The sequence below is a fragment of the Odontomachus brunneus genome, unplaced genomic scaffold (assembly GCF_010583005.1).
Source record: "Odontomachus brunneus isolate Ranch 3 - 2012 unplaced genomic scaffold, Obru_v1 Obru_scaffold_037, whole genome shotgun sequence".
Lineage (NCBI taxonomy): Eukaryota > Metazoa > Arthropoda > Insecta > Hymenoptera > Formicidae > Odontomachus > Odontomachus brunneus.
Genome location: NW_022639487.1, coordinates 83,285 through 106,261, shown reverse-complemented (window position 1 = coordinate 106,261; position 22,977 = coordinate 83,285). Strand labels below are relative to the sequence as shown.

The 22,977-nt window shown below is 46.4% G+C and overlaps 1 protein-coding gene and 1 long non-coding RNA gene across 11 annotated transcripts in view; one reads left to right on the top strand and one right to left on the bottom strand.

The window, feature by feature from the left end:
- The window catches only part of LOC116843985 (disks large 1 tumor suppressor protein), a 99,809-nt gene that overhangs the window by 6,593 nt on the left and 70,239 nt on the right, over nt 1–22,977 (bottom strand). For 3 of the 8 annotated variants that reach the window (XM_032815009.1, XM_032815010.1, XM_032815013.1), the window contains exons 6-11: nt 4,291–4,504; nt 3,836–3,993; nt 3,503–3,752; nt 2,539–2,641; nt 1,767–1,805; nt 133–174 (exon numbers count right to left, since the gene is read on the bottom strand). In XM_032815009.1, the coding sequence (XP_032670900.1) occupies nt 133–174; nt 1,767–1,805; nt 2,539–2,641; nt 3,503–3,752; nt 3,836–3,993; nt 4,291–4,504 (806 nt within the window). The remainder of the gene's footprint in view (nt 1–132; nt 175–1,766; nt 1,806–2,538; nt 2,642–3,502; nt 3,753–3,835; nt 3,994–4,290; nt 4,505–22,977) is intronic. The other 5 variants (XM_032815011.1, XM_032815012.1, XM_032815014.1 and 2 more) reach the window with 3 other exon arrangements.
- Nucleotides 7,743–20,597, top strand: LOC116843986. 3 transcript variants are annotated; one of them, XR_004377965.1, is made up of 3 exons: nt 18,353–18,948; nt 19,642–19,788; nt 20,048–20,597. It is a non-coding gene; the product is annotated as an uncharacterized LOC116843986 (long non-coding RNA). The 3 variants fall into 3 exon arrangements; XR_004377964.1 differs by lacking the exon at nt 18,353–18,948 and adding an exon at nt 7,743–8,136 and having other exon boundaries at nt 19,642–20,597; XR_004377963.1 differs by having other exon boundaries at nt 19,642–20,597.

The following is a 22,977-nucleotide window of genomic DNA, read 5'->3' as shown; positions in this document are numbered from 1 at the left end:
GAGAGAGAGAGAGAGAGAGAGAGAGAGAGAGAGAGAGAAGTGCGAAGAGGAGGGAGAAAGAAAGAGGAAAATCAAAGAAGAGCAGGAGCGAAAAGAAAGAGAAGAGAGAGAGAGAGAGAGAGACATGATTACCTTCAGTGTTAGTGTCGTCCTGGGTGTAGCACAGCATGAATGCTAGAACATAACAAGTTGAATATTTCAGTATACGTTGCGTACTAAGTAAGCGGCCGTTAATTATCGCTAGAAATTAATTAAGCGCTAAAACTCGAGACTCTCCTACTGCGCGCAATTCCGACGTGGGTGAATTCGATGAGGAACATGAAGCTGTGCGTTCGCGAGTCTTGCGACAAACCCGAATCCCTCCGTCTGCTTTTTCGTCATAATTATTAGGTTAGTTACGTTTGTGACATCTAGTAGCTCGATAAAACGATCGTATTTTCAATGATTCGCATTCGCGTTGAGTTTTATCCGAAGATGCAATGCGGTATGTTATCAGCGTGTTTTCTTCACGACATTGGCACAGATAATTACTGAGCTCTCACTCATGCTTGAAAATATCGCGTCTAAGAGAAAGAGAAAAGGAAGAACCGGAGAAATGTAAGCAGCTGTGTGCGAAAGAGAGAGAGAGGCTCGATACTGAAATATACTTTTTTCGCCGTCGATTACGTGACAAGCGTCTACGTCTCTGAGATGGCGTCGCGATTCCGAATTTCTCGAGGAGCGGCACGTGAATTTTTCGATCTAACAACGATACTGCCACATACATGCATCTAGCGGGTTAGACATGTCTTTCGCGATCTTCTGATTTCGGAGTGTCGCTGTGTGACTGATAGTGGATGACGATGACGTGCTTCGTGACACGATCCATGAGAGATGACGAGTTGCGTTTCTATCGCGTCTACTATCTTTTCATAGGAGAGGAGTAAGAGAGAGAGAGAGAGAGAGAGAGAGAGAGAAAGAGATAGATAGGAGAGTAGAGAGTAGAGTAGAAGAGAAAAAAGAAAGAGAGAGGAGGAAAAGAAAAAGAGAGAAGAGAGAGAAAGAGAGAGTACGAGCTATTGTTTGAAAGAAACACCTCGCTGTGGACGTGCTGGACCGCTATAGACTACTCATGATCGTCCAATAATGAAAAAGCCAAAAGTTAGAAGCGAAGTCGAGAGCGTAGATAACGTGTCGAACGGGCTGTTAATACAGAGAGGCTTTGTGCGATGCAGAAAAGTTCAAGGTGCAGCGTGCATGCGCAGCCGAGGCAAGAGGAGCGAAACGCGTTGCGGTTGCTCTCGTGTGGTAGCTGGACGGATGCACACGGTGGTTGGCCGCAAGCGGCATCGCGAGATCTAATCTTTCGATCAAATACCGACCCAACGATCTGGAGGAGACGATCAGACGAGTTGCGCGATCGCTTCGCTCTTTCGTGAACTCTGATTTTAATTTTTCATCACTTGTATTCAATCATTATTGGCTTGTAATTTTTCATTTCGACTACTTCGACGACATCGAACCTCTTGCGATGTCCACTTCAGTTTCTGGTCATTGTCACGAATTAACAAAGTCGCCATTAATTCTAATTTAACGATTTATTTAATTTTCGAATTAACGATGTTTTCGATATCGGAATCACGTTTGACTGGATATATCGTTAGGGAACTTGATACGAATATCGGGATTGTTGGCTCGCGGCGTACCACGGCGCATCGTGCTCGGGAAACGGTCGAAGCGCACATTTAACAGAGCTTATTACTTGACTGACTAATTAAGATACTTACGGGTGGGATCGTTCTCATTCTCGGGTGTTGTGGGCGTTCCTACACAAGCAGGCAAAACAAAAACACATGTCACGTTTTCACATAGTAAAAAACACAAAAGCTCATTCGGGACTTGGGCTGATCTTGGGCCTCACCATCGCGTCGCAAGTTGAAACTCCAAACAGATAAGCCTCACGTGTGAAAGCGATCACACTCTCCGTCTCCGGGCGGAGAGAGACACGTTAGTCGCACTTACTTCAAAACCCCATTAAGATCATAGCTTTCAAGCTTCCACGAGATCGCGACGTATCGAATTAGCAAGCGCAAAAACCAGAAATTATCATGTCGCGTTAAACGATCGAAGAACACGTGACGTTACTGCATCTCAACAAAGCGAAAGCAAGTTTTTCCCGTCGGTAAAACGACAAAGGAACGTTCTCTTCTCTAAACGTCGCATCCTGAACTATGTAACTCGAGCAAACTTTCCGGCTTCGTCGCAGAAGGCGGCGCGCGATGAATTATTGATTCAAATCGATCCCATCGATTACATATGTATATATGTACGAAAACAGCGGCCGAGGGCTGAGGGGGGGAGGGCGGCGAGGGTAATAACCTCGTATAACTCAGCGGTTAAGTCGCATGGTATACGGTATATAAGTAAGGCGAAAACATACGGCGAGAAAAAACACGTAAAACACATTAAATACGGGTCAGAACATGCACAGAACGTGCAGGTGGGAGGCGTGAAAGGCGAGGGTAGGAGGGAACGAAAGATCGTTTTTGGGACACTCACGTTCCTGGTCGGAGCCATCCTCGGACTTGTCGTCCTTGCTCTTCATGAATGGGAACTTCCTGCTGAACGAGAAGTTCTTCTTCTTCCGATCTAACGTCGATTGCTGAAAGTAACGAGTTTATTGCGTGATGCGTCGCGCGAAGAATCGCGCTTCCCGACGCTGATCACGAAATCACCCCCGGATACGATTTCGCGTCCCGACAGCGCATCGACACGAGTGAGACTATTTCGACGAAGGTATTGGTATGCTCGAGTGAAACGGGATCTTGTTTGAACGGCAACGTCATGGCCGAAATAGCTTGTCTTGTCGCGTGAATTTGCTGCGGAGACTAGCTCCATTTATCAACTGTATCAAATTTGCAGGTGGTGACGGTCGCGCTGCGGCTATCGATCGCGATGAATATTCGATTAGCCGTCTCTTTCTCCCTCTCTCATTAGCGTTAATGAGAGCGAAGCGGACACGCTTTTTCGATTACGCGCGTTACGAATCGCTTCATAGCTGGTGTCGCGGAATATGCGGTATAATACAGCTTACTCTCGCGAAGAGACGTCTTGTCAAGTTTGTCAATGTTGTACAAATTTGAAAAGTGAGAGGCCGTATCTCGAATTGTTTATCGCTCACGCCAGGCGTTTTTATGTTTCATCTTGAATATTTTTGGCATACTCAGATCCGGTAAACAAAATATTAACGAGAAGTTTCGTTAAGACCGAGAGAGAAATAGAACAATTATTACTTATACTTGTATAAGAATCTAAAGTGTTCTTCAATTACACGCGACGCATTTTTCATTATAATCATTAATTTTCACGTAAATTAACTTATTCGCATTCTTAATCAGACGTCACATTTACAAAATCAGACCTGTCGACATGAAATGTCATGTTCGCGATTGTCTCTCGCGATTTATGGTTTTCTTGTCAGGGAAATATTGCGTTCTCGTCGGGAGAGATTCATCAGACTCACCTTATCGAGGATAACCGGCATGTGTCCCTGGAACTTGACGGAACGGTCTCTGGCGCGTTGCTTGCGTTCCCATCGTCTGCGCGATGGTATTATACCCAGACCCTCCTCTTCACCCTGAGGGGTGACTCTCCTCGCTTGCCACCATTCATCGTCACTGGCGTTCGTTACGTGTAAGATCTCGCCGTAGCGGAACGCCAGGCCGCGACTCGGTAAACCATCGTCCTTGTTGGGATCGTAATCAAACAACGCTCTTCGGGAAGAAAATCGTAACGTTACGTACCGTTATTCGGATTAACACGCAAGACATCGGGATATGATCGCGCGCGAAATTACCTCACGTAGAGTGACTTCTTCTGCGAGGTCCTCATGAGGGTGCCTGTCATCACATTCTGTTGCGAGATCTGTTGTTTAAGATCGTGGATCTTCGCCTCGAATCTGTTATAATCTTCAGGCTTGTATTGCACGACGATTGTCACTGTCTGACCGGTACCCTGAGCGCCGCACCGACAAAAATAGGTACATAATGTATGCATATGTCATTTCGAGAGAATCTCGTTGGAATTTCGAGGTCTCGAGCTACGAAGAGCAGACAGCTCGCGAATTAAACGTCGGAAACTGTCAAGCTTAACATTTACATTCCTTCACTGCGGGATTCTGACTCGAGATTCTGAGTTAAAACCGAGACATTTCGACGATGCCTGTCTACCGTCTTCTACGGAAAAGTTCACTTCGAATTCCCCGAAGACTACATGCGTCACACGTCGCACAGAACTTTCTCTCTCTCTTACCTTGAGGGCCGCAGCGGCCTCCTCGTGGGTGGCTGTCCGCAGATTGATGCCATTGACGCTTAATATTTGATCGCCTCTGCGCAACTCGCCACTGAGATCGGCCGGACCTCCGGCTAAGATGAACGAGATGAAGATACCCTCGCCATCCTCTCCGCCGACGATGTTGAAACCCAGACCGGAAGATCCTTTATTCAATACGACCGTGCGAACCTCCCTGCAAAATTAAAGAAAACGATCTACGCTTAGCGCTGCGGTCGCTTTATGGAACGTGATATCGTTACACAGTTATTAATAATTACACGCAGGTACGTCTCATAGAAAATGCTCTCTTAAATATATCGGTAGAGGGAGAGCGCTGAGGAATAAATTACAGTGAAACGGATATAAATAGACATAGTAAGAGGTAGAGTATCTATTTCAGATAAATTATAATTAAATTATGTATTATAGCAAAGCTGTGCGACGTGAAACACGCAACATTCGTACGAAGGATGACTCTGGCTTTCGAACTCTTTGGATCGATACCGTTTGTTATCGACCGATGCAATCTTCCTCCATTTGAAAGAACGCTGAAGAAACGCGAAGTATTATTCGCGAATTCGTGGCGTGGAAACGCCAGAGATTGCTAAATTGCTGCGGACCAACGTGACCACTCGCGATTTCAGATCCACGATCTCCGGCGGTTACTCGCGTCGAACTCATTCGTATTTAAATCGCGCGAATCAAAATGCAAATTTCGCCTGTATATTTCCGGCACGATTATCACGTTAATTACGGGATCCGTGGAAATTCGATCGGGCCGTCCTCGCGCATCTCAAGTTCGCATAACGAGACGCATAACGCAAGGACTCGCGCGAACGATGACGCTTCTCCTTCCTCGAGCACCTCGAGGTGTTTCTGGTATGCACTGGAGATGTCGGATTGTGCGCATAAATGTATCCTGATATTCGAACACGGTCACTCGAGAGACACCAATTCCGCGGGAGATTCGAGCGGGAACCTCGAGATTACAATCACAAGGCGGAGATTAACGACTCGTTCGTGCGTATTTTGAGATTTCCGAGCACAAGCGCGATTAAAATGCACCGGAGTGTGCCGATTCCCCTAAAACATCGACCGCGACCCTTTAATCGAGTATCATTGTGAAATTTTAACGAACCGCAGTTTCGTCAGGTTGCAGCGAATAAAGTCATCGATTAGCTGTATCGACGCTCATTCCATTCGGTGTAACCGCGATTCGTTGGGGCCTCACGATATCAATATATATTTGTGTATATACAGTAAGGTGCGTCAACGATGTTCTTATTGAGTGTAGAAAGACGCGTGTTGACGCGCGCGTCACTTATAGGCTTCTGATGTGTACGCATCTATCCGGAAGATCGAATCTATAGATTATACACCAGGCTGTGCCATAGATTTCAAGATTACATCCGCGTGGATGTAATCCACGTTTTACTTACGTATTGTCTATATGACATGTATACAATCCTTTTTCATGTGTGGACAATGTAAAGTATATATAGGATATTATAAATTACAATAAGATTAACAAAAAAAGCAATATTAAATTATGAGACAGTGTGTGTTACTATATGTGTTTTGGGAATTAATAATAAGTATATTGTTTAAAAAAGACAAATTTTCATTTCATTACGTGATAGATTTGTAGATTTAATACTAAAGGTAAAAATACTGAAGGTAAAAACACTAAAGAGAATTTTGTGCACTCTTTCTCTAAATGCACCTGACCGTACATAGATCGGTACAATGGCCTTATATGTTATACTAGGCCTGATTATAATGGATTACATAATCACACAATTCTTTTACATATTCGTGCATTATGACTGTGATGCTGAAGAAGCGATAATGTTAGAATATTAAACACTTACAATGTACGAATGTATATCAAAACATTGCACATGATCAGGAAATTCCATTGTAACCGGACTTAGTAGACTATTTATGTCGAGTACTATGTGTGTGTACATAGCTATTTTGCACTTGCGCATTAATTATCTAGAGTCAATAATCGGCTTCGAGAACGAAACAAAAAGCGTGCAAACTCTCCGAAGAGGTCGAAGGTAAATCGTCTTCTGTACGTTCGACTTTTCGTACTTGTCGTGAGCTGCGTGGGAGGCCTGGCGTAATGGTTGATCGCGCGTGACGCAAAAGCGCGTCGATCAATGAGACGCCCTACGTAAAACGCTCACGCACCGCGCGTCTGTGAGTCGTGTCGTCGTGGTCGGAACACACGCTTACACACGCGATACTCCACGCATTCTACGTGCACACGCGCGACGTACAGAGACGCCTTCGGGAGAAATCAATTTGTAGAAGCTTCTCGTCGAGTGAGAAACTCACCCATCCCCCGTGGCTACATTACAACCGTATGTATATGTGTCCGAGCGCAAACGACGACGCGCTTCGCTGATCCTCGGGTGTCGACTGATTCGCGATTTTCAGGGAAGCGGGCGCGACGTTGAAAGCTGCCGTATATCCCCCGACAGCGAAGTGCACAACGCGAGGATTTCTGCGAGCGACGTGTGCAGCTCGGTGCAGCTCTCGGCGCAACCCCATCTCGACTGCATGGAGAAATACTCGGCGCCCTGACGTGACGGCCTTCTCTCGCTCGGGCTAACAAAGACCTCGAATTAACGGCCGGTTGTTCGCGCGTCGGTGCGCCGACGCCGGGAGGATCGCGCATTAAGGTCACGTCACACCACCGAACGGCGAACAGCGAACTGCGAGGGCTGATAACGCTCGCAAGATACATCCGTCTGCAATTCTCCCTCGCTTATCTTAGCGCAGAGTGCAGTCTGTTTGTCACGAAATTGTTCCGCGATACTGGGGATAGCTGTGGCATCGAGAAAAAGAAAATTGCGGTCGTTATTGAGGAATTATTACTGTGTGTATCATTTCAATGACGCGATAAAAATATATCGGATCGTGCGAAGAAGCAAGCGTGTCTTCGTGTCGATATCGCTGGAGTTTTACTAGAGTGTAAAATTAGGTGATAACAAAAACGTGTTGGTACGATGAAAAATGATTATGAGATTATTCTCGAGAAATGATGAGAACAAGAGTTGCTCAATATCTGCGAAATACACTGAAGTACCGTTGCTCGCAGCGAGATCACACGTGACAGCGGAAATTTACACGACTCGTTCATTCCTAGACGATTTCGTCTCGCGAACAATATCCAAAAAGATCTCAGATGCAAGTAAAGAAACACTGCGTTATTTTTGTTGCGCGACAGGCCATTTAATCGAGTCGTTCCACCGGATTGATAGAAGCGATAGAGATCACAGCGCGTCGTGTCCGCCACGACTCGGAGATCCAACGTGCGCGATTGGCCCGCGTGCAATCTACGGGGGATTTAATGTGTCCCCGCGTGGAGCGGAGAGTGCGCGCCGGATGAGCGGGGACGCAACATCTGTTTCCGCCAGTCGGATACGCACGCGTCGCCGATGACGCGCGTCGCATCGGCAATCCGCGGCACGGATCGCATTGTCGCGGTGCATTGTGCTCTCGATCAAACGACGCGGATACTCGACCCGCTTTCAGCGCTTCCAACGAGACGTCTGGTTCTCATCGGGAAGCTTGGGAATCGGATTTCCCAGCCGGCAATCCGCGATCGCGGCGATGCTCGGGCGAAGTGGGCGAAGGAGGTGCGTCCCCACGTTCGCGATTTCTCATGTTAATAATCGCGCTAACGGCCAGGAAGGTCGCCACGCGATATTACAAATCCGACTACTTCGTGACGTCCTGGTCGCGCGCGTCAACGATCCGAGCGAATCGACGAGCATTTTCTCACCACCGAGCACACATCACTGACAACATGAGGTACAATGGAAATTAATAATTCATACGTGAGATAACCGGGCGTCCCATCATCGCGGACGAGAAGGCGCGCGACCTCCTTTATCCACTTGCCATTTCGTTTTACTTCACGATCACGAGAGGTCCCGCGGCAATCCCGGAGATTACCGTTTGTGGCTCGCGTGGCACAACCCTCGAGAGTTGCTGTGTATAGATAACGGTGGTGCCCGCTTCAACCGCATCCGCCGCTCTCCGAGGCGCTCTAACTCCGCTGCTCGTCGTCGAGGGGAACGTCGCGGGTGCGGTAGTGTCGCGTACGCGATTCCCCGATACGTACGTGTAACCACCCTGTGGATATCGCGCCCGGTCTGCTCATCCGCGAACGCACTCACGGGCGAGCCCGCCGATCTCTCGAGTAACACCAGCCCTCATCTTTTTATTCACCGTTGAAGAACAGCCAAGTCTCTTCGTGGGAAACTGTGCGCGACGTCGCGCACCTCGATGTACTCTCCTACGTCGAGACTTCCGTACTCTCGTCGAACGCGCACCTATTCCTCCGCAGCGTGGGCGACGATGACGTAACGACGTTGCGGTTCCGCTGCGGGAGCGAAGGGTGCCGATGTTGGAGCAGTCGTGTCGACGCCGTGGCGAACTCCCGTCGCTGGCTGTCGATGGCGAAGCGCGTGGCGACGTCCGATAGCGCCGTGGATCGCGTTCGCGGAATCGATCGATCGATCGATCGATCGGTTAAATATAACGGAGATCGATCAAGTATAGTGGAGCAGAAATGACAGAGAAAGACGGGAGAACAAAGAGGGAGAAGGATAGACAGAACCGAGACAGGTGATCCGTCAGCTGGCGCGGCGGTTGCGGCTCTTCTCTCTTTCTCTGTTCGCGAAACGACGACGTCGGGCGCGTCACGACGGATTAAAGGCCGCGGAGCACATAGGTGACCGCCGACGCGGCGCGTCGTGTCGCCATGCGCCGCGCCGCCGGGGCGGCCACTGCGAGCTACTATCGTCAGATCGATAGAAATAAGCTGACTCTCTCTGGCGCGCGCTGCAACGCGCCTTGCCGCTCCACAGCTCTCTTTTCACCACCGCCACCACCAGCGCGCCGCCACCACCCCTACACGTCGCTCTTTCACGAAACTGGGTCGACCCGGCAAACTTTTCAGCCTTTTTCGCAAAGCCCCGAACCGATCTAAATATATATCGGTCTAAAATCCCTTTGCGCGCGTCAGATAAAAAATTAGGAGAATAGACGCAGGCGCGAATAGCATGGAGAGATACAGATAATCCAAGGGGGAAGCCAATGTGGAGATAGCGCGAAACAAGTTCTCGCGTATCACGCGTCATTGCGTCTGTGCTCGTGGGAAACTCTGATAATCGAGCCGGGCGAGACTTTTCTTAGGATAAGACAGCGCTTCTCGTGGAACGCGCGTAACTTTCGTTTCGGTCGACCGGGAGATGATTCCTATTCAAATGAAGCGGGTATTTCGAATGAATCGGACGAGAGAGCTGCAATTTGTGATTGTAAAGGGGACTTTCTTCTTCCTCGATGCTCGCTAAAACGTCCGACAGAGCCGGTCCGAATATCCCCGGTATTTTTAATCGTTCGTTCCGTTAACGGCGAAAAGTCGACGAGCGAAACGCGCGTTCAAAAGCGTCGAATCCGCTGAGGGGGCGTGTGGGGGAGCATCGCAACCAATTACAACCGACAGAACTTTTTATCTCCGAATGCTAACAAACCGGAGAGAAAACTTGGTAAAGCCAACTCGATCTCCCGCGAGAGAACTGTTGAAAAATTATGTCTCGGGGATTAAAGTCGTAACGTCGCGGGACAATTTAATTACACATCTCCCCGTAAAGAATTACGTCCTCTTCCTTTGCACACGTTCTTTTCTTTTTGATACCCCTCGGCTGCGCCCGAGTGCAACGGAAGCGATTCCGAGAGAGGCAATTAATATCCATCGTTGGTTTGTGCGGCTAAAACGGGATAGCCTCTCGCGAGAGCATAAATAATGCACGAGCCTCGAAGACGACGTTTTCGTGGCATAATTGCATCGAGCTGCACAACTTTCCGGCAACCCGTGTATCGATTCCCACAGGCCTTGAATAATAAATACGTGGCTGTGTTTAGCCAGCGCGCGCTCCTAATTCTGAAAGATCCGACGAGTTGGAGGGATCAGAACTTGGCATTTTAACGTGCAACGCGAAGGAAATCAAAATTTCCTCAATGTATTATTAGAACAGATTAATCGCGGGGTAAATAAGAGTCATCGGATTGAGATATATCTTGCATAATATAAGATTCTAATTTCGCGCTCTGAGATAATTATCTCAGAGCGCGTCGCAACGTACACAGGAAGGATATTACAATTTTCTTTCATATCCATTTATTTTTAATTTATTACGTTTTTAGCAGTTCAGCAATAGACTGTCAGGAACATCTGTCTTGTTAAAGGGCATAGTAAATTTCGCTAGAAGCATAGCAATGTTTTAATAGAACATTTTAGTTCCTAAAATATATAAGTAGCACATGTGAGATAAAAAGACAGCAGAATGTCGATTCCTCGGTTACAAAATCTTACAGTAATCATCATTGTAAAATTCTTTCCGTGTAAATAAACCCTCCCGATTCAATTGCGATACAATTCGTACAGCGACATCATTCGCGAACGTTTCGACGCGCGAAACTCTCGTTCAACGGAAAATACCGTCGAAATGTCGTGCAGCGGGACGATATTCCCGCGAGCGTGTACCAGAAAGAGAGAGATTGCATTAATTTTTTTTTGTTCAATTAGAAGCGCCGGCGTTTGCACAGCTGCTAATTGCAACGGCGAGCGCAATCGAAGTCAGCTTCGTGAAAATGGAAATTCACTCCCGACATATCGCTTCTTCGATTGACCTACTTGCGGGGGATACGTGCGCGCGCTTTGCCACCCCCGTGCACTCGCACACACGTATGCACTCGTATCCCTGCATTTCGACACGGAGAACGATCTCGCGCTTACGTACTTCAGCTTCCGTCGTCGGACAATTTTATGAATACTTATCGGCCGCGACGACACGTGGACGGTCGCGAAGCGCGAAATAAAGACGAGACGAGTCTGCCTCGATACGGTGAAATTGTTACGCCCACGACGACGACAACGACGACGACGGATACGCTGATAGATACTCCTTTATCACATTTGTGCATTTCGCGATTGTGAAGGCGACGCGCTTCACGAAACGCGCGCGCTTGAATAATATCTGGACGCTCGATCTTCCGTCTCGAGTCGGTTGCGTCAGCGACTCAAAGTCGCGCACCACGCTTTCGCGTGACACGGTTTACTCGTTGTAATTCGTATTATCAAGATGATAATAAAAGGGAGTACGTGTACCGCGCGCATCGATCCATCCAACGATCTCTCAGTCGAACGTCGTCGAACGATCCTCTTGAGCTCTCGGATAAAGAATGAATCTTCTCGAGTATCGTTTCACTCGCGGGGAGAGAGGCAGAAGCGTCGTCTTGCTCGAACCTACCAGGCTGGAGATCAGACTCCTCGGCCTATCTCGGAATCTCACGGGAGATTCTCGAGGCCTCGGGGAATATGCTGATAGTAGCGGATGATCCGGGACGAGGGTTGCACGGGCACGTTCTCCCCGGAGACAATGGAATCCGTATTGCGGAGATACGAATCCCTCACGACTTTGATACCCTCTTCTTCCGCGAGCTGCTCCAGGACGACTTCCAACGACGAGATTCGATTGCGCGGCATTTATATCCCCGAAGGTCGCCGTTTTTCGAGAACTCACGTACGCGATATATGAAACGAAGCGACGCGAGACGGATATCGAATTTTATTAAAAAGCCGCGGTGCTTATTTGTTTTGTCTTCCTCTCTCTTCTCTCTCTCTCCGTGGAGTCCTCTCCATATCATATTCCGGCTTGTAAAGACGAGAAAAGTAAGGCGAAATTTACCAGAAATTGAAATACAGTTTGCTGCGATATAGTGTGTGGAATAAATAATCGATTTGGACACTCTTCAACAAGTAACAAGTAGTTTCATTCTCGAATCAACTATAAAATTATGAATTGGACAATTTTTTCGCGAGAGAGAAAAAGAGAGAAAGCCTCACATGTTCAGAACGGTTTATACACGACTTCGTTATTAATACGTTGTTTTGGTGTGACGGACTTCATGAGCTTATATATATTGCTCAACTGACAAATTGAAATTGTAATAACGATGTTGTAGAAAAATATATATTAATTTTTAATGCGATTACAGCTTATTCTGTTCGAGGATGGACGCATATTTTTATTTCAAGTGTAATACACTTCAACTCGCTCCTGCGCGAGCGGTTTCTTCCATTCAACGATCGCAGTCAGCATTTTTATGTTCTTGAGAGAAAGAATGACACTCTCGCGCATCGGAGAATCAAAGGTCGCCTTTAGTCGCTGTTTAACAGCACGGATATAAGCTTAATGTCGCCGGTGATGAATAAGCTCGGCCGATCTTGACCCGAAAAGCTTCGAGCGCAACTAGAAGCCGGAGTCACGGTCATAAGGAGTGGCATTTGACCCTGCTCCTTATTAAGGACACCGCGCGACCGCGCGGCAAGCTGTCCTTGGGCGCGACTGCGCCCCGCACGAACCCCTCCCTTCAGCCCGAACGATTTCAAGGTTCGACACACCACGTGTTTCCCTTTGCTAACATGGCGATACACCCTCAGGGAAAGACGGAGCGCCACGATAAGCGACACGTGAGACACGTGTTATGCAAGGGGTGCGGTGAGAGGGGGACAGCGACGCAGGCCCGACCATTTCTGACGGAAGTGTCGTCAAGAAACGAAAAAGAGAAGTTCACGATGCCGTCTTATGTGTTCAATTTTCTCCCTTTTGTTGTGCAATTACAGTGTCTCTCTTCTACCTTCATCCCTCATGACTTTTTCTAACAAATCTAATTTAATCTCTCTTCAGCGAAAAATATACATGTAATCTTACTTGCTCTAAATCTAGCGACTGATCTTTTTTTTTAATTTTTATTGCAAGGATAAAATTAAGTGAGTTTTTCAGAAAAATTGAGATTCTCGATATAGAAAATATATAGAAAATATCCTCAAGATTATCGGTCATTGGCTGAGCGAGGATTTTATAATATCGCACCTTCTGCTTGGTATAGTCGAGATCAGGAAGGATGGAGAAGGGATCCTTCGCGCGAATTTTACTGCTCGTAATTCGTGTAACGGAAACAGAAACGGAAGTTTCTGAAGAAGACAAATAATATGCTAAAGTTTTAGAATTTTCTGAGGAGCTTCCGAAACTTTAAGTTTCCGGATTGTTTTGGCATGACTATTGTTCTCTTTAACCACCATGTCCACGTAAACTTTAAGGAGAGTTTCAGTTTGAGAAAAAGTCAAAGTATTCCTCAAAGACATTTTCTTGCCGGTGTGTCGAATTCTTGTGCCGAAATAACATCGAGCACAATTCTGCGCTTCAAGATTACTGATTACTCGTAACTGAACATAAATTACTTTAGATCTCCTACTTGCGGCATTAAAAGCTTTGTCACATCGTGGGAACGATGCCCTGAGAGAATGGCTTTAGAAAGGACTTAATGAGGGAGATCGCGCTATAATATCCGTATCAGAATCTCGCATTACGTTCCTTGAGTTTTAGTTGGTCGTTGATATCCGTATTACAGAATTTTGCATAAAATTTTTTGGTCAAAAATACACGATGTATATGCACGTGTCGTTATTAAAAAAAAAAAAGAATTAAACTTGAAGTTTCAATTTAGCCGTTATTCCCTCAATCAGAGTACTCTGTTTGCTACGTTATTTATTTGTTATTCTATACTCTTAATCACGAAAATTTTTAAAATTAGATTTACGTGCAAAAAAAAGAGCAAAGAAATATTTTCAAAATAAAACGTCGCGATGCCATTTTCATGTACAAGCATGAGCGGAACTTATCCAATATCGATGCTTCTTCTCACTATGATGTCAGCAGCGATCGTAAAAAGGAGTATAGGTCGGAGTTTATTCGTTCGGAACATCGAACCGGGACTCGTAAAATCACGGCCATGACCTAAAGCCAGATTAAGGACTGAGGCTTCCCTCACGTCTTCTCTGCCCCTCGTGCAGGTCGGAGGGAATTCTTCCTCTCTCTGACCTGGGTCAACTATCCCGCTTGAAAAAAGAAACAGTCCATCCGAAGACTAAGCTCGCCTTCGACATTCGACCCGCCGTGAGAGTATCATCGTTATCGGCCGTACTGTTTCGTGGCTGTACGAAAGACGAGAAGTCGTAAATGTAATTTCCGTGGAGAGAAAGAGGACTTTCCTCTGAGAGTGAAACAACGTTTTTGTACACTGAGCGTCCCATTTTCTCCGTATTTATTTAACAACGCATTGAGAGGAATTTCCAAAACCAAATATAATCGAGTCTTATAGTTACGGACCGTTTCTTCATGTTCGTTAACGAATAAAAGTTAACGAAGCTCTCCGATTTTCTCTTTTTAAGCGGAGCGAGAACGAAACGGAAGATTAATTCAACCGTGTAATTCATTTCGATTTATCGTTGACTGCGTATAAATACGATACAGACTAATGATTACACATTACGATTATACATGATTACACAATTTTGTCTGATTTTGTGAAACACAACGAATTAACGCAGCAAGTGTCGCGATTTTGCACGGATGACATGACGACGACCAGGGTACCCGCGAGGGTAACGGGGAAAAAATTAGTCCGATTAGTCGTGGGAACGTCGATAATTAGTGCGCGCGCTTCGCGCGGAAGTTACGGAAGCAATTAGCGGGTAATGAAGCCGAAGGTCATTCGTGTCTCTCTCTCTCTCTCTCTTTCTCTCCCGGTGCTGAGCGTTTGCCGGCGATTCCCGGAGCGGAGACGCGCGTGCAGCGAGCATATTGCGGCGGCTGGATCGAGCAAAACGAGCGTGAAACTCTCTCGATAGTGGGTGCAGCATCAGTCGGCGATGCGCGCACTGTAATTTGCACACTGTATATCTTCATCTCTCTTTGCTTCTCTCTATTTGCTGTCTATTTGCGTGCGCCGATGGAGCAGCTCGGCAACCCGTCACAATTACATCGCCGTTCCAGCCGGATAACGCCTGTTAATCCATTCGATACCCCTTTCCCGCGCGCACTTCCTCGCCTATTCTCTGCGATGTCCTCGAACTTACGCGCGCATATTTATACGCGTTTTATTTGCCTCCGCTGACCCCGACGTGTGTTACGCTTTGGAGTGCTCTTCCGGACGAAGCGCGTCCGGGTACGACGCGAGTTTGTCGAGATGCAAAGTAAAATGCCGTTACGACTAGTTATGAAATCAAATAACATACGTCGCTCTTCGTGATTCACAATTAGCCAGAGAGAGAGAGAGAGAGAGAGAGAGAGAGAGAGAGAGAGAGAGAGACACGAGGTGGAATTTTAGATTTTTCTCTTTACAGAATCGTAAAAAGCTAATGTAACGGCTACTGCGTGGATTTTACATCGCGGATTTCCATAAAGCTTAAACGAGAAAAATACGGCGTAACGAGAAAAATATGAGCCTAGCCGCTTTGTACCGCTAGTAACTATAAACCGAATTAGTACACTGATCTTTTCGTGCATCACGCTACTCTTTACTCGAAAATCCTTCGTTACGCACGGTACATACTTATTTATTATACACGTACATAAATGGCGTAAGTGTGCGAATAACATCGCCAAAACGCCACTAAATTCGTATACGCAGCTCCCTACTTTCACATCGACGGCTCTTCGATCGGGTTAGATCGCCACGGTAATACCGCATGTATTACTGAGAGAAGTTTGCACGGTAACGCGCGCGTCCATTACCGTCGTAATCCTGCTGCCGGAACGCCGGCGCTCCTCAGCGTAACGGAAGGAATTAGGGTGCGCGTGGTAAGCTAAATCGACGCTTCTTATCGGTCACGTCGACGCGACGAGGAGATCAACGAATCGACATCGCAATCGCGTTTCGATCGCGTCGCGGTCGATGACGCAGGTTAAACTTTCCGGCCGCGTCCGGTATATTCGCGCGGAACCGTCGCCACCAATTCGAATCGTGCCGGAAATTTTGCGGAGCGAAAGAGATCCCCTGCGGCATCGGCGAGATAATACTAAAGACCGCGTCAGCCCTGGGTAAATTTTCGTGAAGGCAAAGCGGCCCAAGAAGGGAGGAGCCCAAGAAGGTAGGTAATTGAGGAAGGATAACATTATCAGCCACTTTTAGTTATTCGATATAAACACCTGCGCACAGAAGAATATCATTCCATTATTAAGAAAAGCGATTACTCAGTTTACTTTACTCCTCCTAAGTAACGGTTATCTCCAACAAAAAATATTGCCTTGATAATAGCCTTAAAATATAATCATTACAAATTTTAAAGAAGCTTACATACACACACACACACACACACACACACACACACACACACACACACACACACACACACACATTGTCTGTACTCAAGAGAGGAATTTATTCTCTCTTTACGGCTTTCATAATTTATTTATTACAGTCTTTACAATTTATTCTTTATACAAGAATATTATGAAGTTTCATTGAAGAAAAATTTTGCTCGAATCTACGTAAAGCAAGTCGAATTTTTGCTTTCATTTGATTTTTATTGAAATGCTAAACTTGCTGGAATTCGGCATGTGTTTTGAATAAATTTGATATTTATGAAACAAACTCATATGACAGATTTACGGGTACATAAACTAACGAAATACTTGAAGCAGATAACATTTAATTGGTGGTATATTTTCCTGTGAGTGTATAATGAATTATTAATTCGCAACAATCTCGATGTTTTATCGTAATATATGCAGACTTAGAATCGAGTCTATTAGATGCACACCTCTCTGCTGACATTTATGCTGATTTTACATCAATTTATCTACTACTTTACCGACAGGAGGTTATTAAATGGCGCAATTTTCTGTTACACCAAGTCCCCTAAGGCTAACGGTCTTTAGTATTACCTCGTCGGTGGGCCCGGCTTACGGCGTGGTGGCTTTCTTCGCGCGATCCCACCGGCAACAGGGAATCCGGGTTAAACGGTTCTCCACGCGCGGGGCTACCATTAGAGGCCAATTCTCCCCGGTTATATCAATAATATCGGGACATCCGTGCGTCGGAATAAGGTTGCAATTTCGTTTCTCTCTCGTCATATTATATATCTTCAAATAAAAGCGCTTTGTTCCGAAAAACACTCGTGAAGAGTACGTAGTCACGCAGTGATTATCGCAAGACTTGTTCCCTGTGATTTTATCAAACGTCGTTTAGATAAGGAATCTCGGCAGAGAAAGAGAGGAGAGGGAAGCAGGGAAGAAAGGCAGGAGAGAGCGCTTATTTATTATTATTATTATTATTAGATATTGTGCGCCGCGGTGATTGTGCCGTGTCTAATTGCGCGTCGTGCTTTTCGCGAGGGGGGTAATTTCGCGGTAAATCGACGCGCTAAAACGTGATACTTTCGTGGCGCGCTTTAGCACGCGGTAGTTTAATTGAAACGCCGCGTAATCGCTTAATGGAAGGAAGAAAGTCTAATTATTATCCTATGTCTTGGCGCGCGTTTACGTGCCGGGATGAGCGACCAGAGGCGACGTCGCGTCTGGTCTCGTTTCGCTTCGCGTGAAAGTTGTCATCCGCGCAATAATATTGTAACGATAATTATTACACCGTCTGTATCGCCCTTTTTTCGGAATATTTGTTGCTCCTTTTACCTGATATACTGTCCTAGTTAGCAGTAACGTGTCAAGAGGCACTAACGAAACGTCGCGCGCGATACAAAATTTGCGTAAGAGAAGTCGGACGGAAACTCGTTGCGTTTCTTTCAGCCACGTTCCTCAGCCGGTGTTCGGGAATGTACATACGTTAAACGTTACTCGGCGCTACGTGTTGTCGCTCGACGTACCTTCTGTATCGTTTATCCCGCAGAATCCGGCGTCCCAGGGTGGCGAAGGGTCGCAGCGGGAAAATCTGCTGCCTGTTCCGCGTCATGCCTCGCCTTTCTCACCGCGCCAAGTCACACACGTGTCACTACACCACGTATCCGTCGTGCATATCGTCGCGCGCCACTTTCGTGTGCTCGGCGTCACGTCCTGGTCCGCAGCTAACAGTCTCGGACGTGCCACTTAAGTACTCGCTTATAATCAGACACCGACGACGTACGTCTGACAGCGAGCGCGCTAATAACTTTCGACGTTTCGTCTCGTCTTTCGGCGATTCCACCTGGAGGTGATGGCCGGTACGTCACGATCGGCGCGCCGATATCGTCGGACCGATCGAGTTCACACGGCGGCACGCGAAATCGCGTTATTAGCGTCGACACCTTTTGCTTTCACCGCTCCTTTTTACCGCCGTAATCCGAGCCGTCCGAGTCGACCGCGCGCACCGGATAATTGACGACGTACCTTGAAAAATCGACACGCTCGAGACCTGGCAACTTTCTATACACGCGACTGTCCCGCCGATGTGCAACCTCTTCGCAGCAACGTGAGCAGCACTGTGTAACGTGTAACGATCACCGTGACTCGAGTTTTACAGAGGAAGCTGCTTAGGTCGCGCCATCAGTAAATATGCTTCTGTGTTTAGTTTGTAAATACCGATTGAATCCTCGACAACGTGTGCTTTGTATACACAGTACTTCAGAGGCTCACTTAAGTCATCTGCTATCTACGAATTTCTCAACTACTCGACATTTTTCATAATTAAAGTGTCGAGAGATCGGTAGTTTTCCAGATACAAGAACTCGTGTGTAAATGAAGCACTTTTCGCGGACTCAATATCAAAGGGTGCAAGCAGGTGAAACTTCATTCTTTGTAGTCTCACATAGACCTTATTTTAGAGAACTTTTAATTATAAAATAAATTGCATTAATTAAAAATGTTTATTTATCTTCCTTGTCGTAGAAATGAGAATTTTGGTTAAACATCCAAAAAATATAATATCATCCTTAGCGAAATTATCTTATCTTTAGCTTCAAGAGGATCTTTTTTAAAAGAAAAATATTCTAAGCGCAATATTATTCCTCTTCATTAAAAGAGAAACATTCTTTCGTTAAAAGTTTGCGCTTAGAATATGAGACTGCAGAAAACAGCAGAAACTTGCAACTAAAGTTTCTATCTTTTGATGCTGGAATAGTCTCCTCTTGAGTTTAGAAGAATTCTCTTGAGGCTAACATGAGAGGATTCCGCTAAGAATAAGATGATTATATTTTTTGAATGAAAGGATCAACAGACTTGCCAGCTAGGTCAGAGGCACTCAATATATCATGCTAATTAGTAGTGAGTAGTCTTTCGAAGTATCACACGTAAAATTTCACTGTTGGCACACAGCTACCATTAGAGTAGTAGCAAATTGACGTAATTTCACATATTCCGGATAATTGGCCACGTCACGTCAACTTGTTGCTGTCATAAACGCCGACAATGCCGCTCGGCAATGATGAAGAAACTGCAGTGGGTGCCGCTAATACGGTATGAAATATTGCTACAGGGCAACCCCGTTAGGTGCTATCGCGGTCTCCGGCCGTCAATCAAGCGACTTTCTACGAGCCGGTATTATCGTGAACCACGCCGGCCGGTCTTCCCTCTAAACGCGTACCGCCGATCGATTCGTACAGCCTGATTAGCCGCGGCAGAGGTAAGTGTCACACGACATTGAACTTTCCACGTCCTCTCTCTCCTGTTCTTTCCCTCTCTCCTTCTCTCTCTCCCCCTTCCTCCTTCTCTCTCTCCCCCTTCCTCCTTCTCTCCCTCCTTGTTCGCGACTTCGCGTCGCCCCGGCGTTTGCATTCGGGTTTCTCCCGTTCTTTTCTCTCTCTCTCTTTCTCCCTCTCTCTCTTCTCGCCGGCGTTTTTCTTTCTTGGACGAACTGGTTCGCCCGGCCTGGATATTTTTAGCGTCGAGCCTGTTTATGGGGTCAACACCACGCACGCCATGGACACACAAAGGCGCGCGCGCACACGTGGGACCGGGGACGCAAACCTCACGGGAGAAGCAAAGCAGCAGCAGTAGCAACTTTGACGATGACGACGACGACGACGACTGTATGTGAATGTGGCGAAGATGTCTGTCTGGCCGCCGCCAGCACCGTCGGGATTCTTCCGAGGAATTTTTATCGCACTCGGCGGCTTGAATAATCTCAGGGTTATCGCGCGCAATCCCGCGCGCTCTACGAGCACTTTATAATGATTTATTTCCGTCGGAAGAACGTTCAAATTGTTTGAATTATTGAACAACTCGTGACGCTTCCGTCAGACCATTATCCGCGGAGTTCGCGATCTTTCAAGCTCGGTCATCGAGTAGAATGAAAGAAAAGCGCGCGAATTTTATTAGTTTTTTTTTTCATCATGGCCGCTGTAGTTTGAGATATATAATAAGATGTTGCGGTATATTCATGTCTCGTCTTTTGCTCTTCCCGGATATATTAAAGCACGAAGTTAGAAATTTTCCCGTCGTTCTCACCGTATATATATATATACTTTTCGAGAAATCCGCATTACGCAGGGTGAAAGTACGTCTTTTGCGTTAATCCCGTATTCGCGATGCGATGTCGCCGGTGATTTCAACGCAGACATGGAGAACGGCGACGTTCTTCGCGTTCGTGCAGTGTTCGTTTCCGCGAAAAGATTTGCATGTTTCATGTAACGTGCGCTAATAATACGCAGCGCGCCTCGTAGGCGCTGATCGTTAATTTCGCCGATTTCGAAGTTTTCCCTTAAATCACATTTTCTTCGACTTATATACGGATACATGTGGCGCACGTCGCAATGTAAGGCGGAGATACTCTCTTCTCTTACGGCACGGGCACGTAGTTCGAAATGGCTTCGGCTCTCTTTGAGCGTGGCAGAGTGCAGCTGCTGCATCCTATCGGACGTCTAGTGTTTTCCAAAAGGATCGACCGCACACACTCTTGCGCGACATATCGAGTTATAGGCTTCTCGGGTATACCTTTCAGCTGGAAGTCCAAAATGCATGCTCTGCGCACCCGAGCCCAAAAACTCGATGACTATTTCTAGACTCACTCGAGAGTCGTCGTCGTCGTCGTCGTCGCGGCTGTGCGTCTGCGTCACGACGGTCGAGTGAAATTTTGGGTTGCATTTTTAAACGTGCGTGTTTGCTCTTCCTCGTGCGATTTTCGACTCGCTTTTACGGCTTTAGGAAACAGTCAGCGATGGCAAATGGCGACATAGACAGTTTTTTTCTTTTTTTCGCGACATAGATCCGGCAAATAGAAAGGTGAATAAATATTTGAGATACGTGATGGTATTCGGTGCGCGATTGCTCGCTCTCGCTCGGTTTTCCCAAGTTTTTTGCAAAATCCCCGACTGTGAGATTTTAAGGGGACGATTTCCGCGTGAACGGTCGGCCAGTCGTATCGTTTTTGACGAACGCGACAACTTCGTTCCGCGAGGTGCAATCTACGGGGACGCACGAAAGAACGCCATCCCTGACGTATCAGAGATAGAATATCACCTTGCAACTCATCGGATAGCGCGACGAAATATACATTTCACGCGAACGTGTCCCAGGATAGGTTAATTCCCACCATGAGCGGTCGATTGAATTAATGATGGAACAAAGTCGTGACTTTTCTACCGCGCGGTGGATGTTCATCACTTTATAGCCCCGACCTATCTCTCTGCGACAATTACACGAGTTAGGACGAACGTGAAAAACACGTTTTTCGGAATTTGAGAGACGAGGAGTTCGGCTCACGGAAAAAAAGGATTTGCTGCAGCAGCAAACTAATTTGCTATATGTGGGCAGTTAATGGCAATTCGTTATTAGCTACTTTTTTTTTGTTGCAGGAACCTATTTCCTTGCTATGAGAACAAGAAAATTTTTCCTACAGTAAGAAAAATGGCTAACATAGCAAATTTGCTACAGATGGACAACTAAACATAATTTACTGCTTTAGCTACTTTTTTTGTTGCAGGAGCAGATTTTTTTGTTATCCTAGCAAGAAAATTGGCTCCTGCAGCAAAGAAAAAGTGGCTAATAAATTTAGTTGTCCATATATAGCAAATCTTTTTTTCCGTGCTGGTTTGTCAAAAACCGTGCGCTTTGTCCTCTGGAGAGATCTTTTTAAAAAGAACGATCGTGTGGCAGATACGCGCGCGATTCTCAGATCGTCGATGATATTTCTGTCAACCGACGTCGCGGCCCCTCGTCTTTTCCGCCAATGCGCTCTGCGATGTTTAATTCATCGACCGCGTCCCATTGTCGCTACGCCGCGTTTTTATCGCATATCTATTCTGTCCGCGGTCCGAGATTCCGCGCTCTATCTTTAATCTTCCCGAGCGCCCGTTTAAATATTTAAAGGGACTCACGCGGTTACTTCCCATCGTACGTACATGCGCTATATATTCGTGTCCCTCCGGGATTTTATTTCATTATTGCCTCGTGCGTTTGGGTCATATATTATTGCAAGAACGTACATTGCGCTGTTTACGTGGCTCGCGCAAATATCGCGTGTCCGAGTTAAGCGTCCGGGTTTTATTTGGCTTGCCTCATTTGAATAGTTTAACGAATCGTTATGTCCAATTCCAGTTCATTTGTCCGATCATTTTGTATTCTATTATATTATAATTTCTGTCAAATATTATGTATATATACACACAGGCAGACACATATATGTATACATCATACATACATATATATATGGCTCGCTAAAGCTATTACTTCGGTTTCGACTCGATACCCTCTGGGAATGCGTCTCGTCATTTTCCGCTGGCGGGAAATACATGATTTATTAGGGGAGATCCCGATTGCATCGTGAAATCATCGACAAATCGGCGACGCGATCGCAGAATTCGAATTGCAAAAT